This window comes from Phyllobates terribilis, unplaced genomic scaffold (assembly GCF_046119375.1).
Source record: "Phyllobates terribilis strain yellow unplaced genomic scaffold, ASM4611937v1 Scaffold_14__1_contigs__length_39327217, whole genome shotgun sequence".
Lineage (NCBI taxonomy): Eukaryota > Metazoa > Chordata > Amphibia > Anura > Dendrobatidae > Phyllobates > Phyllobates terribilis.
In genome coordinates this window covers 11,591,278-11,605,893 of record NW_027362774.1, presented here as the reverse complement: position 1 = coordinate 11,605,893, position 14,616 = coordinate 11,591,278, and the positions used below count along the sequence as shown (strand labels likewise).

The following is a 14,616-nucleotide window of genomic DNA, read 5'->3' as shown; positions in this document are numbered from 1 at the left end:
ACTCCAGAGCTGCACTCACTATTCTGGTGCAGTCACTGTGTACATACATTACATTACTGATCCTGAGTTACCTCCTGTATTATACTCCAGAGCTGCACTCACTATACTGCTGGTGCAGTCACTGTGTACATACATTACATTACTGATCCTGAGTTACATCCTGTATTATACTCCAGAGCTGCACTCACTATTCTGCTGGTGCAGTCACTGTGTACATACATTACATTACTGATCCTGAGTTACATCCTGTATTATACTCCAGAGCTGCACTCACTATTCTGCTGGTGCAGTCGCTGTGTACATGCATTACATTACTGATCCTGAGTTACATCCTGTATTATACTCCAGAGCTGCACTCACTATTCTGCTGGTGCAGTCACTGTGTACATACATTAAATTACTAATCCTGAGTTACATCCTGTATTATACTCCAGAGCTGCACTCACTATTCTGCTGGTGCAGTCACTGTGTACATACATTACATTACTGATCCTGAGTTACATCCTGTATTATACTCCAGAGCTGCACTCACTATTCTGCTGGTGCAGTCACTGTGTACATACATTACATTACTGATCCTGACTTACATCCTGTATTATACCCCAGAGCTGCACTCACTATTCTGCTGGTGCAGTCACTGTGTACATACATTACATTACTGATCCTGAGTTACATCCAGTATTATACTCCAGAGCTGCACTCACTATTCTTCTGGTGCAGTCACTGTGTACATACATTACATTACTGATCCTGACTTACATCCTGTATTATACTCCAGAGCTGCACTCACTATTCTGCTGGTTTAAAGTTACTATAAGTGCAAAGCGCTTGTAGATTTTCCATCCCATCTCTCTGCCGCCTTTCTTCTGATATAATCTCTGCGCTTTCAGAATTGTCCTTACCTTTTTAATTTTGAAACGTTTCTTCAATTTGGAGTTTTAATTTTAAGAACGGAGTCAGGAAGTCGCCACAAAGTGTCGAACCCTTTTAGCAGCATTCCATCCGGTACATTACTCAAAAATTCCAACGTTCCGCATTTTGATTGGACATTAGAAACTTTGCTATTTTTGGGGGATATACGGAATTGTCAGATGATCAGAAGTTTACATTTATCACAATCGGCCCCTCTCCCGTCCTTCTTGGCTCAGAGCCGCTCTTTACTTTTATGCCTTTAAGTTCGTATTTTTCCCCTCGATTAACACACAGATTTCTGTATTTTCCATCCCGTGTCCCCCCCCTTTTTTTCCGCCTCCCTCCCATCACCCCTGCAGCTTTTCTGCCAGCGGAACGGTGCACTGTTTGCTATAGATACGATGGTGGCCTATTTTATTTTATTTTATTTTTTCTTAAAATCCTTCTGCGTCTTCAGAGACCTTTCCGTGTAATGTTCAAACCTCCCATCTCTCTGTTCTTCTTCGTTTTACGGCTTTAAAACTGTCAGAGCTGGAATCGATTTGCTCGTTAGACTCTAGGCTAAGACAGTGGCCTCAGGGCTGTAATTTATTGTTGAGTGGCTGAACAAAATCACAGTGTTCCCATCCCCTAATCTAGGGCATTAAATGAGACTCTCACAAATAAATATATATATATATCTCTCCCAGTCACTTTCGATTTGCAGCGGTACGGCGCAGACAGAGCGGACGTCGACTTACCATGACCGTTGGTAAAGCTCTTGATTCCTACAGGCTTTCATGTCATTTGTTGTTTAATTCTTTTTTTAGTTATTTTTGCACTCTAGTTTTTATATTCATCCAAGATTTTTTATTATTTTTTTTTTTTATTATTACTATTATTTTTTTTTTTTTTTTTGATCGAAACAGACATAAATGTGACACGAAGAAAAGGAAAATAATTGATGGAGGAGAAGCTCTCTGTGTGTTCAGAGGCCATAAAAAAAAATATTTCCGGCATCTACTTAACTATTACAATCATTTTTTATTTATTTTTTTTTATTTTAGTTCCAGATGAGAAATATTATAATTTTCAATTTAAATTCCCCTTTTTTTTTTTTTTATGCTATTTTTTTCTTAAAAAAAAAACTTTCAGGCTACAATTATTAATGCTGTTTTTTTATATTACCGGTTTCTAATATTTTAAAGGTGTTGATACACTTTAGAAAAGTTAGTTTAAAATATCCTGTTTGGGGGTATTCTCAATTATTAAAGGGGGGTGTCCCATATTTAGGGTCCTCGTTTATTAGTTGGAGCCGGAAAGAACAACAAAAATCAACTTTCTGGAGGATCTACAAGGTGCATGGGCAGCCCATTGATTTGAAATCAAATTTGTGTAATACTTTTTTTACACCTGCGGAGGCACTGCAGAGAAAGTGAGCACTTGTTGCAGAATATTAATTTTTATGTGATCGCCGTGATCAACTTATCATAAGAAGTTACTAATAAGTAAAGCATGCACAATGCAAGATCCGTCTAATGATCTTTTAAAGTAAATCTCCCTGTTAATCAGAATTTTTCTTAGATTTTTACAGTAATTATTTTTCCCCCAGTACCTTATATTAATAAAATGTTAAATAAAACTGGAAAAAGAAGCTTGTTGAAAAAAGAAACTGGTCTGTGGACAGGGAAGTGTTAAGAAATGGTCTCAGGAAAAAAACTATAGTGTTCTTCTATTTAGATCCTAAAAAGGTTGTTCAGAATTAAAAAAAAGAATAAAAAAATAGTTTCTTTCAAGAACAGTGCCACACCCATCTACTGGTTGTGTTTGGTATTGCAGTTCAATGATGACAAAGAGAGGATAGAAAGAGTGTATATAATATATTTTTTTATTCCGCAACCAATGTTTCCCCCATAAATCCTTACCTGAAGTTTTGAACTTTTTCTAACTTATTTTCTAGTATATACAACTCTTGAAATGTGTTCACATGTTATCCACCGGCCCTGGAAGAACACACACACAGGACTAAGAGTGGATTATGCTGGATACGGGGTGTGGATATGGGGTGTGGATACGGGGTGTGGTTGGATATAAAGGAACTTGTGGAGAACGCTGAAACAAACTTGTACTTTTCTTCAAAGAGGCACCAACACGTAATGGTACCACCTCAAGGAGGCACATAAGTTCTCTGGTTCCGCCTCAGTGAGGTACTCAAGCATTGGTGTGATGTGGAAACCTGTATGGAAAGCTTTAGGAGAAACTCAAAAGGTTTCACCCATTTGCCAGTTTTGATCAAATCAGAGAGTCGATCGATCAGAGACAAGGGCACACAACCCGTATCTGTTAGTGTACAGACTTGTCTGACTCTCAGATGCCCATCACAAGTCTTTATTACAACCACAGAGATAAGGAAAAGGGAGGATGGCTTTACATTACCTAAGGAAGAAGATATTTTAATTATGAATAAGAAGGTAATTGTTACGGATCCGGGTGGCGGAACCTCTGTGCTGTGGAACAAGGAGGGACCAGAGGGGCGTAACTAGGTATCTACTCGGCCTGACCAGGGTCGCAGGCAGGCTGACAGGTGGTCCAGGTAGTCAGGCAGGCTGATTCGGCTGATAGCCAGACAGGTGCTCCGGGTAGGCAAGCTGGTGGGCACAACAGATAACAGGCAGGTGCTTCCAGGTAAGCAGGCAGGTGGGCACGGCAGGTAAAGGCAGGCAAGCGGGCACGGCAGGTAACAGGCAGGTGCTTCTAGGTAAGCAGGTTGGCAGGTAACAGACAGGTGCTTCCAGGTAAGCAGGCTGGCAGGCACGGCAGGTAACAGGCAGGTGCTTCCAGGTAAGCAGGCGGGCAGAGCCCATAGACAGATTGGCGGACTGGACAGAAGGCAGACTGTCGGGCTGGAAAGTAGTCAGACTGGCGGACTGGACTGAAGATCAGGCTGCGGACAAGACTGACTTGTAGAGGACCTGAAGGCTGAAGCAAAGTAAGTATCACAGAGCAACAACCTTGCACTGGCACCTCCATATTGGAGGAGGTGCTTTAAATAGGGAGAGTCCTTTGGCCATTGGCCGGGGACTTTTTAGGAGGGCGCGCGCGGCCCCTTTAAGAGGGAGGGAGCGCACGCCCTAAGCACAGTGCCCGGGAAGCTGCGTGCACCAGCAGCAGCAGCAGCAGCAGGGAGGCCGGAAGACGCCGGAGCAGGAGCGCGGCGGTAAGGGGGACGGCGTCTCTGCCTAGCAGAGGGTAGAGACGCCGATGCTACAGTAATAAATCTTGGAAACTGTTAAATTCCTTGAAACTGGTTCTACCGAGTTTTTTAAGCCTTCTGTAACAAAGAAAGCTTAACAGAAAGACGCCTCTATATCAGATACAACGCCCTTTCTTATTGCATTTATGAATAACACTTACAAAGCTAATACTAAAATGCTAAATTATTAAAGATATATAGGTAGATTTAATTGTCTAGATAATAATCAAAGCAAAGTATAAATATTTACCATAACAGGTGTAACGGGTCTGGGAGGCGGAACCTCTGAGCTACTATACAAGGGGGCGGTCCTTGTAAAGGGAGCGGGTGGCGACCAGGGAAGACGGGCAGGCAGTCACAGCAGGTGACCGGGACAGTCTCTGGGTGAACGGGCTGGAGGTCACGGCAAGTGACCGGGGTAGTCTCTGGATGAACGGGCAGGAGGTCACGGCAAGTGACCGGGGCAGTCTCTGGATGAACGGGCAGGAGGTCACGGCAAGTGACCGGGGCAGTCTCTGGGTAAAGGGTAGGTACGACCTGTGATGGCTGAGCCTCCAGGTAGGCTAGCAAGGCAGATGGTAGATGTGTGCTCCCAGGTGAGCAAGCGAGAGTCTCTGGATAAACGGGTGGTCACAGCATGTGACGGCGGAGCCTCCAGGTAGGCCAACAGACAGGCAGCAGATGAGCGCTCCCAGGTGAGCGGGCAGGAGTCTCTGGAATGGCAGGTGGTCACAGCACGTGACGGCGGAGCCTCCAGGTAGGCCAACAGACAGGCAGCAGATGAGCGCTCCCAGGTGAGCGGGCAGGAGTCTCTGGAATAGCAGGTGGTCACAGCACGTGACGGCGGAGCCTCCAGGTAGGCTAGCAGGCAGGTAGCAGATGTGCGCTCCCAGGTGAGCGGGCAAGCTGGTCCATAGACAGACTGACAGGAGTAGGAAGGCAGACCGTCGGACCTCAGGCTAGCAAGCAGGTAGGAGGAATGTCAGGCAGGAAACAGACAGCAAACTGGCAGGTTTCTGGCAGGTAACTGGCAGGTAACTGGCAACGGGACCTGAGGGCTGAAGCAGAGTAGTGAACAGTGCAACAACATTGCTCGGGCACCTCCATTTTGGAGGAGGTGCCTTATATATGGTGAAGTCCTCCGGCCATTGGCCGGGGACTCCTTAGGACGGCGCGCGCGGCCCCTTTAAGAGCGAGGGAGCGCGCGCGTGCCCTAAGCACAGTGGCCGGGAAGGAGCGCGCGCTGCCAGCAGAGCGGGAGGAGGACGCCGGGCTCGGAGCAGAGGGGTGAGGGGAACAGCGTCCCTGCCTAGCAGAGGGCAGGGACGCCGGCGCTACAACAGGTGTCATCACAGAGAGGCTCAGGACTTTACCAGTGACTTTCCCTTGAATGGCGGTGTTATGGTTTCCAGGCAGTTACACCATGGGTTGACTAGAATAATACCCATGGTTTGTTTCTCTTCGATGTTGAAGTTCTTCATTCTCCACCCAACTGGCGTAGCGACAAGTTCAGACGTCTATGACACCATTGTGCAAGTGTGGACCGCAACGTCCAGGGGTCTCTTGCCCCAACCTCAACAGCTGTAGAGTTTGGGTCAGGAGACCCATTGGAGGTCCGGACGTCATGGCTCAATCTCAGACAGTGTTTCCTGGAAATCTGACTTTAGCCTTTTCGTGCATGGAGAACCCAACTTTCCACCTGTTCCCAACTCTTAGAGCCTTTTACTCCCAGGTACGACTCTGTCTCTCTGCCGTCGCTGTAGTTGGGCTTACATGGGAAGCTCCTTCGAGTATCTGGTTGGATTATTCAAGCATTGCATCTGGACCATTCTCTGACGTCTTACCTTTTGCTTTCTTTGATACCTGTTTTTATGGTTCCTCATACTCACAATTGCAAAGTCTATTGCATTCATTGGCCCAAGAAGCCAAACCTGGCCAACGGGACGTGCCATATAAGAGGGAATAATTGCTTATATTACCAATTTTCCAGCATATAATTGGATCTATAACTGGGCTAAGTACGTAACATGTTTCTTTCTCTACGGTATCTCTTCCAGATATCGAACATTTGTATCCGAGGATGCCGCCCCCAATACCCTGGTTGCCACAGTGCAAGCGTTCGACCCCGATGGAGATCAAGTCACGTATGAAATATCAGGAGGAAACGGAGAGGGAAACTTTCTTATTGATCCTCAGAAAGGTAATCATGGCTTCCGGACTCAGACACTACGGTGTTTACAGCCTGAGATTGTGTGAGCCGAGCTCCTGAACATACTTATTGATCGAACCCACCGTCATCTGCCTAAAATCAATCAGTGTCATAGAGAGCTCGGTGGCAGCTGTCAAGGACAGTGGGTTGCGGTATTACGTGAAGACCATCGTCCTCATTATCGGCGCTCGGTTTCAGGACCATGGTAAAACGAGAATCTTTAAGTGCTCAGTATAATACAGATTAATGATAAAGTCCTAATTATCTCATCAGGTCTTATCCGCCTCGGCTCAATTCCACTGCCACGGCTTCATGGGACAGAGTATGTCCTATATGTGACGGCTACGGATGATAATTCTTCGGGGGGTCCTCGCAGCCTCACCAGCACCACCACAGTCATGGTCCGAGTGGATGATATTAATAATAATAAGCCCATTTTTTACCAGGTGAGTCAGTCATGCTATGCATAATACAATCTGACATTTTGTAGTCAGTTTTAAAGGGGTTGTCCAGGACCTAAATATTGATGATAGGTCATCACCGTCATATCATTTGGGGTCCAACACCATGCACCCCCGATGATCAGCTGTTTGCTTGCCTGGATGGTAGTCGGAAAAGCACAGCTCTGCACACCACGTAGTGGCCGTTCTCCGGTACTGCAGCTCGGCCCCTATGGAAGCTGACCTGCAGTACTGAGAACAGCCACCGCAGGGTGTACCAAGCTGTTTTGTTCCGGCTCCTTATACGACTGCAAAAAGCTGATCAGACCCCATTATTGTGATGTTGAAAAGCCATCCTAACGAGAGGAGAACAATATCTAAGTTCTGGACAACCCTTATGTCTGATGGGGTTTTTGCTCATTTTAACGCTGCCGTTGCGTCCACTTTTATCCAATCAGTGCGCAGATTATAGCAAGAACGCCTCTGTCCTGGAAAACCGGCCCCCAGGAACGTTCGTACTCCAAGTAGAAGCCAAAGATGCCGACTCCGGGGTGAACGGACAGGTGAAATATGGGATTGTGCACCGAGAAGGCTCGTTGCCTGCGTTCACCATCCATCCAGACACCGGTAACGGCAAAATCATTATCACTCATGTAAAAAAAAAATATATATATATGTATAATTTATCTTATAATTGTAATTCAGTGCAGCATGAATAATGTATGGTTATTTCCAATTATTTATATGGTTCTGGCATAATCCCAAACCCGTCATGGAGCATGTCTTTAATACAGAGATGTCTGAACCTATGATCTGACTTACTGATGAGCACTAAGGGCTCATGCACTCGGCAGATGCATCTGTATGGCGGCACACCGAGTCACTGGTTACTATATGTGCCCAGTAGTAACTGTGCCGCCACATGGTTTTCATTGTGCAGATCCAGCCGATTCTTACAGCCAATGCAACCTGGGTCTGCAGAATGTTCTACCGTGTAGTCATAGGTCTGAGATGTAGAGCTCTCTGGCAGAATGTTCTACCGTGTAGTCCTAGGTCTGAGATGTAGAGCTCTCTGGCAGAATGTTCTACCGTGTAGTCCTAGGTCTGAGATGTGGAGCTCTCTGGCAGAATGTTCTACCATATAGTCATAGGTCTGAGATGTGGAGCTGTCCGGCAGAATGTTCTACCGTGTAGTCCTAGGTCTGAGATGTAGAGCTCTCTGGCAGAATGTTCTACCGTGTAGTCCTAGGTCTGAGATGTGGAGCTCTCTGGCAGAATGTTCTACCGTGTAGTCATAGGTCTGAGATGTGGAGCTGTCCGGCAGAATGTTCTACCGTGTAGTCATAGGTCTGAGATGTGGAGCTGTCCGGCAGAATGTTCTACCGTGTAGTCATAGGTCTGAGATGTGGAGCTGTCCGGCAGAATGTTTTACCGTGTAGTCCTAGGTCTGAGATGTAGAGCTCTCTGGCAGAATGTTCTACCGTGTAGTCATAGGTCTGAGATGTGGAGCTGTCCGGCAGAATGTTCTACCGTGTAGTCATAGGTCTGAGATGTGGAGTTATCCGGCCGAATGTTCTACCGTGTAGTCCTAGGTCTGAGATGTAGAGCTCTCTGGCAGAATGTTTTACCGTGCAGTCATAGGTCTGAGATGTGGAGCTGTCCGGCAGAATGTTCTACCGTGTAGTCCTAGGTCTGAGATGTAGAGCTCTCTGGCAGAATGTTCTACCGTGTAGTCCTAGGTCTGAGATGTGGAGCTCTCTGGCAGAATGTTCTACCGTGTAGTCCTAGGTCTGAGATGTGGAGCTCTCTGGCAAAATGTTCTACCGTGTAGTCATAGGTCTGAGATGTGGAGTTATCCGGCCGAATGTTCTACCATGTAGTCCTAGGTCTGAGATGTGGAGCTCTCTGGCAGAATGTTCTACCGTATAATCACAGGTCTGAGATGTGGAGCTGTCTGGCAGAATGTTCTACCGTGTAGTCACAGGTCTGAGATGTGGAGCTGTCTGGCAGAATGTTCTACCGTGTAGTCATAGGTCTGAGATGTGGAGCTCTCTGGCAGAATGTTCTACCGTATAGTCACAGGTCTGAGATGTGGAGCTCTCTGGGAGAATGTTCTACCGTGTAGGCATAGGTCTGAGATGTAGAGCCCTCTGGCAGAATGTTCTACCGTGTAGTCATAGGTCTGAGATGTGGAGCTGTCTGGCAGAATGTTCTACCGTGTAGTCCTAGGTCTGAGATTCGGAGCTGTCTGGCAGAATGTTCTACCGTGTAGTCATAGGTCTGAGATGTGGAGCTGTCCGGCAGAATGTTCTACCGTGTAGTCATAGGTCTGAGATGTAGAGCTCTCTGGCAGAATGTTCTACCGTGTAGTCATAGGTCTGAGATGTGGAGCTGTCCGGCAGAATGTTTTACCGTGTAGTCCTAGGTCTGAGATGTAGAGCTCTCTGGCAGAATGTTCTACCGTGTAGTCCTAGGTCTGAGATGTGGAGCTCTCTGGCAGAATGTTCTACCGTGTAGTCATAGGTCTGAGATGTGGAGTTATCCGGCCGAATGTTCTACCGTGTAGTCCTAGGTCTGAGATGTGGAGCTCTCTGGCAGAATGTTCTACCGTATAATCACAGGTCTGAGATGTGCAGCTGTCTGGCAGAATGTTCTACCGTGTAGTCACAGGTCTGAGATGTGGAGCTGTCTGGCAGAATGTTCTACCGTGTAGTCATAGGTCTGAGATGTGGAGCTCTCTGGCAGAATGTTCTACCGTATAGTCACAGGTCTGAGATGTGGAGCTCTCTGGGAGAATGTTCTACCGTGTAGGCATAGGTCTGAGATGTAGAGCCCTCTGGCAGAATGTTCTACCGTGTAGTCATAGGTCTGAGATGTGGAGCTGTCTGGCAGAATGTTCTACCGTGTAGTCCTAGGTCTGAGATTCGGAGCTGTCTGGCAGAATGTTCTACCGTGTAGTCATAGGTCTGAGATGTGGAGCTGTCCGGCAGAATGTTCTACCGTGTAGTCATAGGTCTGAGATGTAGAGCTCTCTGGCAGAATGTTCTACCGTGTAGTCATAGGTCTGAGATGTGGAGCTGTCCGGCAGAATGTTTTACCGTGTAGTCCTAGGTCTGAGATGTAGAGCTCTCTGGCAGAATGTTTTACCGTGCAGTCATAGGTCTGAGATGTGGAGCTGTCCGGCAGAATGTTTTACCGTGTAGTCCTAGGTCTGAGATGTAGAGCTCTCTGGCAGAATGTTCTACCGTGTAGTCATAGGTCTGAGATGTGGAGCTGTCCGGCAGAATGTTCTACCGTGTAGTCATAGGTCTGAGATGTAGAGCTCTCTGGCAGAATGTTCTACCGTGTAGTCATAGGTCTGAGATGTGGAGCTGTCCGGCAGAATGTTTTACCGTGTAATCCTAGGTCTGAGATGTAGAGCTCTCTGGCAGAATGTTCTACCGTGTAGTCCTAGGTCTGAGATGTAGAGCTCTCTGGCAGAATGTTTTACCGTGCAGTCATAGGTCTGAGATGTGGAGCTGTCCGGCAGAATGTTCTACCGTGTAGTCATAGGTCTGAGATGTGGAGTTATCCTGCCAAATGTTCTACCGTGTAGTCCTAGGTCTGAGATGTGGAGCTCTCTGGCAGAATGTTCTACCGTATAATCACAGGTCTGAGATGTGGAGCTGTCTGGCAGAATGTTCTACCGTGTAGTCACAGGTCTGAGATGTAGAGCTCTCTGGCAGAATGTTCTACCGTATAGTCACAGGTCTGAGAAGTGGAGCTCTCTGGCAGAATGTTCTACCGTGTAGGCATAGGTCTGAGATGTGGAGCTCTCTGGGAGAATGTTCTACCGTGTAGTCCTAGGTCTGAGATGTGGAGCTGTCTGGCAGAATGTTCTACCGTGTAGTCCTAGGTCTGAGATGTAGAGCTCTCTGGCAGAATGTTCTACCGTGTAGTCATAGGTCTGAGATGTGGAGCTGTCCTGCAGAATGTTCTACCGTGTAGTCATAGGTCTGAGATGTGGAGTTATCCGGCCGAATGTTCTACCGTGTAGTCATAGGTCTGAGATGTGGAGCTGTCCGGCAGAATGTTCTACCGTGTAGTCCTAGGTCTGAGATGTGCAGCTGTCTGGCAGAATGTTTTACCGTGTAGTCATAGGTCTGAGATGTGGGGCTGTCTGGCAGAATGTTCTACCATGAAGTTATAGGTCTGTGGAGCTGTTCTGCAGAATGTTATACCGTGAAGTTGTAAGTCTGTGGAGCTGTCTGGCAGAATGTTCTACCGTGTAGTCATAGGTCTGAGATGTGGAGATGTCTGGCAGAATGTTTTACCGTGTAGTCACAGGTCTGAGATTTGGAGCTGTCTGGCAGAATGTTTTAACGTATAGTCACAGGTCTGAGATTCGGAGCTGTCTGGCAGAATGTTCTACCGTGAAGTTATAGGTCTGAGATGTGGAGCTGTTCTGCAGAATGTTCTACCGTGAAGTTATAGGTCTGTGGAGCTGTTCTGCAGAATGTTATACCGTGAAGTTGTAAGTCTGTGGAGCTGTCTGCAGAATGTTCTACCGTGTAGTCATAGGTCTGAGATGTGGAGCTGTCTGGCAGAATGTTCTACCGTGAAGTTATAGGTCTAAGATGTGGAGCTGTTCTGCAGAATGTTCTACCGTGAAGTTATAGGTCTGTGGAGCTGTCTGGCAGAATGTTCTACCATGTAGTCATAGGTCTGAGATGTGGAACTGTCCGTGGTGCTGAAATCCCATACTGGGTGCAGTTGGCTATTGATAAGCACCATAGACCGTACAGGGGTGAATTTTCATCTTTTTCTTGCAGGTGTCGTAACCACTTTGCAAAGTTTTGATCGTGAAAGAGAGAAGGAGTATCCCCTGACTATAAAAGCCACCGACCAGGCCACCGACCCTCTCATCGGGCTTTGTCAAATTAACATTGCCATCCTGGACCAGAACGATAACGACCCGAGCTTTGAAAACAACCGCTATGAATGTGAGTAATCCTCATTTCTGATTTTAAGATTACAACCTTCTCGTACTCACACGGTCATGGAGAGCCCAATGCGTCTAAGTGGGTCACCACTATCGACAGCCGGAATTTGGAGTCATTTTACGCAACCCATGACCTCATGTGATTATGTCGTTGCCTGTAACCATCAAGTATTATTAAAGATTACCGGCATAGTGTCATTTCCTTCCAGATTTCCTGAAGGAGGACACCGCCGTGGGCACCAGCTTCCTTCGCATTGCAGCTCATGATGAAGACTATGGCGTGAACGCGGCACTTTCTTACTCTGTGTCGGGTGACGAATTGCCTGTGTTTCAGATCAACGGCACAACAGGATGGCTCTACGTCAATCAACCTTTGCCAAGGGTAGGCAATCATTTTTAGGAAGCAATATATATATATTTTTTTATGAGCATCACAAAGTTTAGATTTAGTAGAGTCTTTCATGGGCAATGGGTAAAGCAGCCAGGAGGGCTCTCTTGGTCTTTGTTTTCAGATGGACCCTTTTTTGCAGCTTCCGATGGTTATGGCGACTTCTTCAATCACAGCTTAGATACGTAGGGTGTTCATATGTTATTAGTGAGCCTAAATAGGCCGTAGTGTTGGCTGTAGGTATTTAAAGGGTAATTCTCACCTTAAAGAACCCAACGCTCCCCTACTACAAGCAGAATTGGAGCAACTTTGCTTCTCTAGCATCGGCGGAGCGCAGGGGAACTGATGTTGGTCAGATCCAACGATCCCCCCAGTTTCAAAGCAGCGGTTACAAGCTTGGTTATTGCCAAGGAAAATGTCCACCTCTGATAAACCGCAGAGGCGTCCGGTAACCCAGTCAACGAGCAGCGCAATAAAAAATAGAATAAAAAAATCCCTCTATTCGTAAGAACGGAGAGAATTATTCAAAGGAGAAAAATTGGTATTTTCGAACATTTTGCAATTGGAAAAAAAAACCTTTAATCTTCTTAAAAGTCTTACGAAAATCAAACTGTCTTTTGGAGGAGTATTAGAGTAGTTTAAAGAAAAAATACAAGTATTGTAAAAATCCATTTAATCAGTAAAGAGGAGGGGATATTGTGGTAAATGACAATAGGCAGCGAGATACTTGCAGATAGGAACAATCGCCTTAGGTTTCTATGCGCTATGTTCTTTCCATGTACCCTACCGGAATTTCTTCTGATGCATGAGATGACCAGCAGCTCTTCTGACAGACGAAGACACATGTTGGGAACGTATAATACGGAGACAATGCTTTATTCTCGCAGCTGATGCTTTTGCTTCAAAGTTTAGGGGACGTTTTAAGATCTCACAGCTGGTGGCCGGAGGTCCACGTGACTTCTGGGATTTGCGGACAGTCAGGAGGCTCCATCAAGCTGTCAAGTTCACTTTTTCTCAGGATCCAGCATCTCTACATCTAGACAGGAACATCTGGAGGTGGAACAGGCACTAACGCAAGGAAGGCAGATGTTAGAAATGCCAATGCTAAAGCCCAGTGGAGGAATTTCTGGGACTCTGAAGTTGGTGGTCAAGTCCGGCACGATATGCTGAAGGCATCTCATTCACGAATGAGGTTTATTCCAAGTCGGGCGATGGAGCTTTCCTTTATTTGTATTAAAGCCCTTTTCTCTATTTTAACCTCTTTAGAAGTCATTGATAACCCAAGAAGTCGTTGTGACGGATGGTGGAAACAGAAGCACAAGGGTTGAGGTTGCCGTTCGAGTCACCGACGCCCAAAATCAGCCACCTATTTGGGAAAAGGATAGATATGAAATTATCATCCCCGAGAATACTTTGAGGGATACACCCATTGTGGTAGGATATATTTATCAATATATGATTTATTGAATTCATTATAATTGTGTTTTTTTTTGGATTGGGAGCTCCTCGGGGGAGGGCTGGAAGGAGACTCCTCCCTGTTGCTATCTTTTGATTGGATAGATGAAGACTTTTGCTGATATTTTGTAGCAGGGACCTATATTTCAGCCATGACTCGATCTCGAATGGTACTTGGATGTATTCTCATAGTGCATCCAAAGGTGTTGCTAGACCAAGGCTATAAAGCAATGCAGACGAAGGCAAAAATAACATCCCACAATGAATATTAAACAAGATCTAACATGTTCCTGTCCTAGTTTTTTTTATGTTTTGCATAACCCAGGCCTACAAACCACAGGACGCGAGGTGACCCCTGCTGTTTAGGATGTGCATGAATCATTTTCTACAGGCAAAAATTTCAATTTTGAATGAGGTTTTTATGTCCTCGCTCATAAATCTGAATGCTCCCCGCACAATATGTGTCACTAAATTCACACGTCTCCGAGAGTGCACGTTTTATGTGTCTTTTAATGCATGAGAAACACAGCGGGACTATCACAAATGACTTCCAGGCCGCTAATGTTAAATTTTACATTTTATTTTGCGTTACGCTGTGGTTTTCTTCGTCTTTCCAAAATAAGTAGGACTGAGTTTACTTATTTTTTAAATGTCCTTTCCATGTAGACGGTTAAGGCCACATCCCTCCTGGGAGACCCCCGAGTGACCTACAACTTGGAGGAAGGACTGGTCCCCGAGAGCAACATGCCCGTACGCTTTTACCTGACCGTGAATCGAGACGACGGTTCAGCTTCTGTACTGGTGGCAGAGAACTTGGATTATGAAGCAACCAAGAACTTCATCCTGAAAATCCGGGCTCAAAACGTCGCCCCAGTCCCTTTAGCGGCATTCACTACGGTCTATATCAATATCACAGGTGAGACTGTGGTGCCCCCCCAGCGCGGTAATGAAATGTTGGGTGTGATAGTTTCTGGTCGGACCCTGACGTAATATGTTGAA

General features: G+C 46.1%; 1 protein-coding gene across 1 annotated transcript in view; it reads left to right on the top strand.

The window, feature by feature from the left end:
* LOC141175746 (neural-cadherin-like) overlaps window positions 1-14,616 on the top strand; it is a 235,890-nt gene that overhangs the window by 174,538 nt on the left and 46,736 nt on the right. The window contains exons 7-13 of the mRNA XM_073659672.1: window positions 6,202-6,344; window positions 6,627-6,799; window positions 7,252-7,420; window positions 11,605-11,775; window positions 11,984-12,156; window positions 13,429-13,596; window positions 14,284-14,533. Coding sequence (XP_073515773.1) covers window positions 6,202-6,344; window positions 6,627-6,799; window positions 7,252-7,420; window positions 11,605-11,775; window positions 11,984-12,156; window positions 13,429-13,596; window positions 14,284-14,533 — 1,247 coding nt within the window. The remainder of the gene's footprint in view (window positions 1-6,201; window positions 6,345-6,626; window positions 6,800-7,251; window positions 7,421-11,604; window positions 11,776-11,983; window positions 12,157-13,428; window positions 13,597-14,283; window positions 14,534-14,616) is intronic.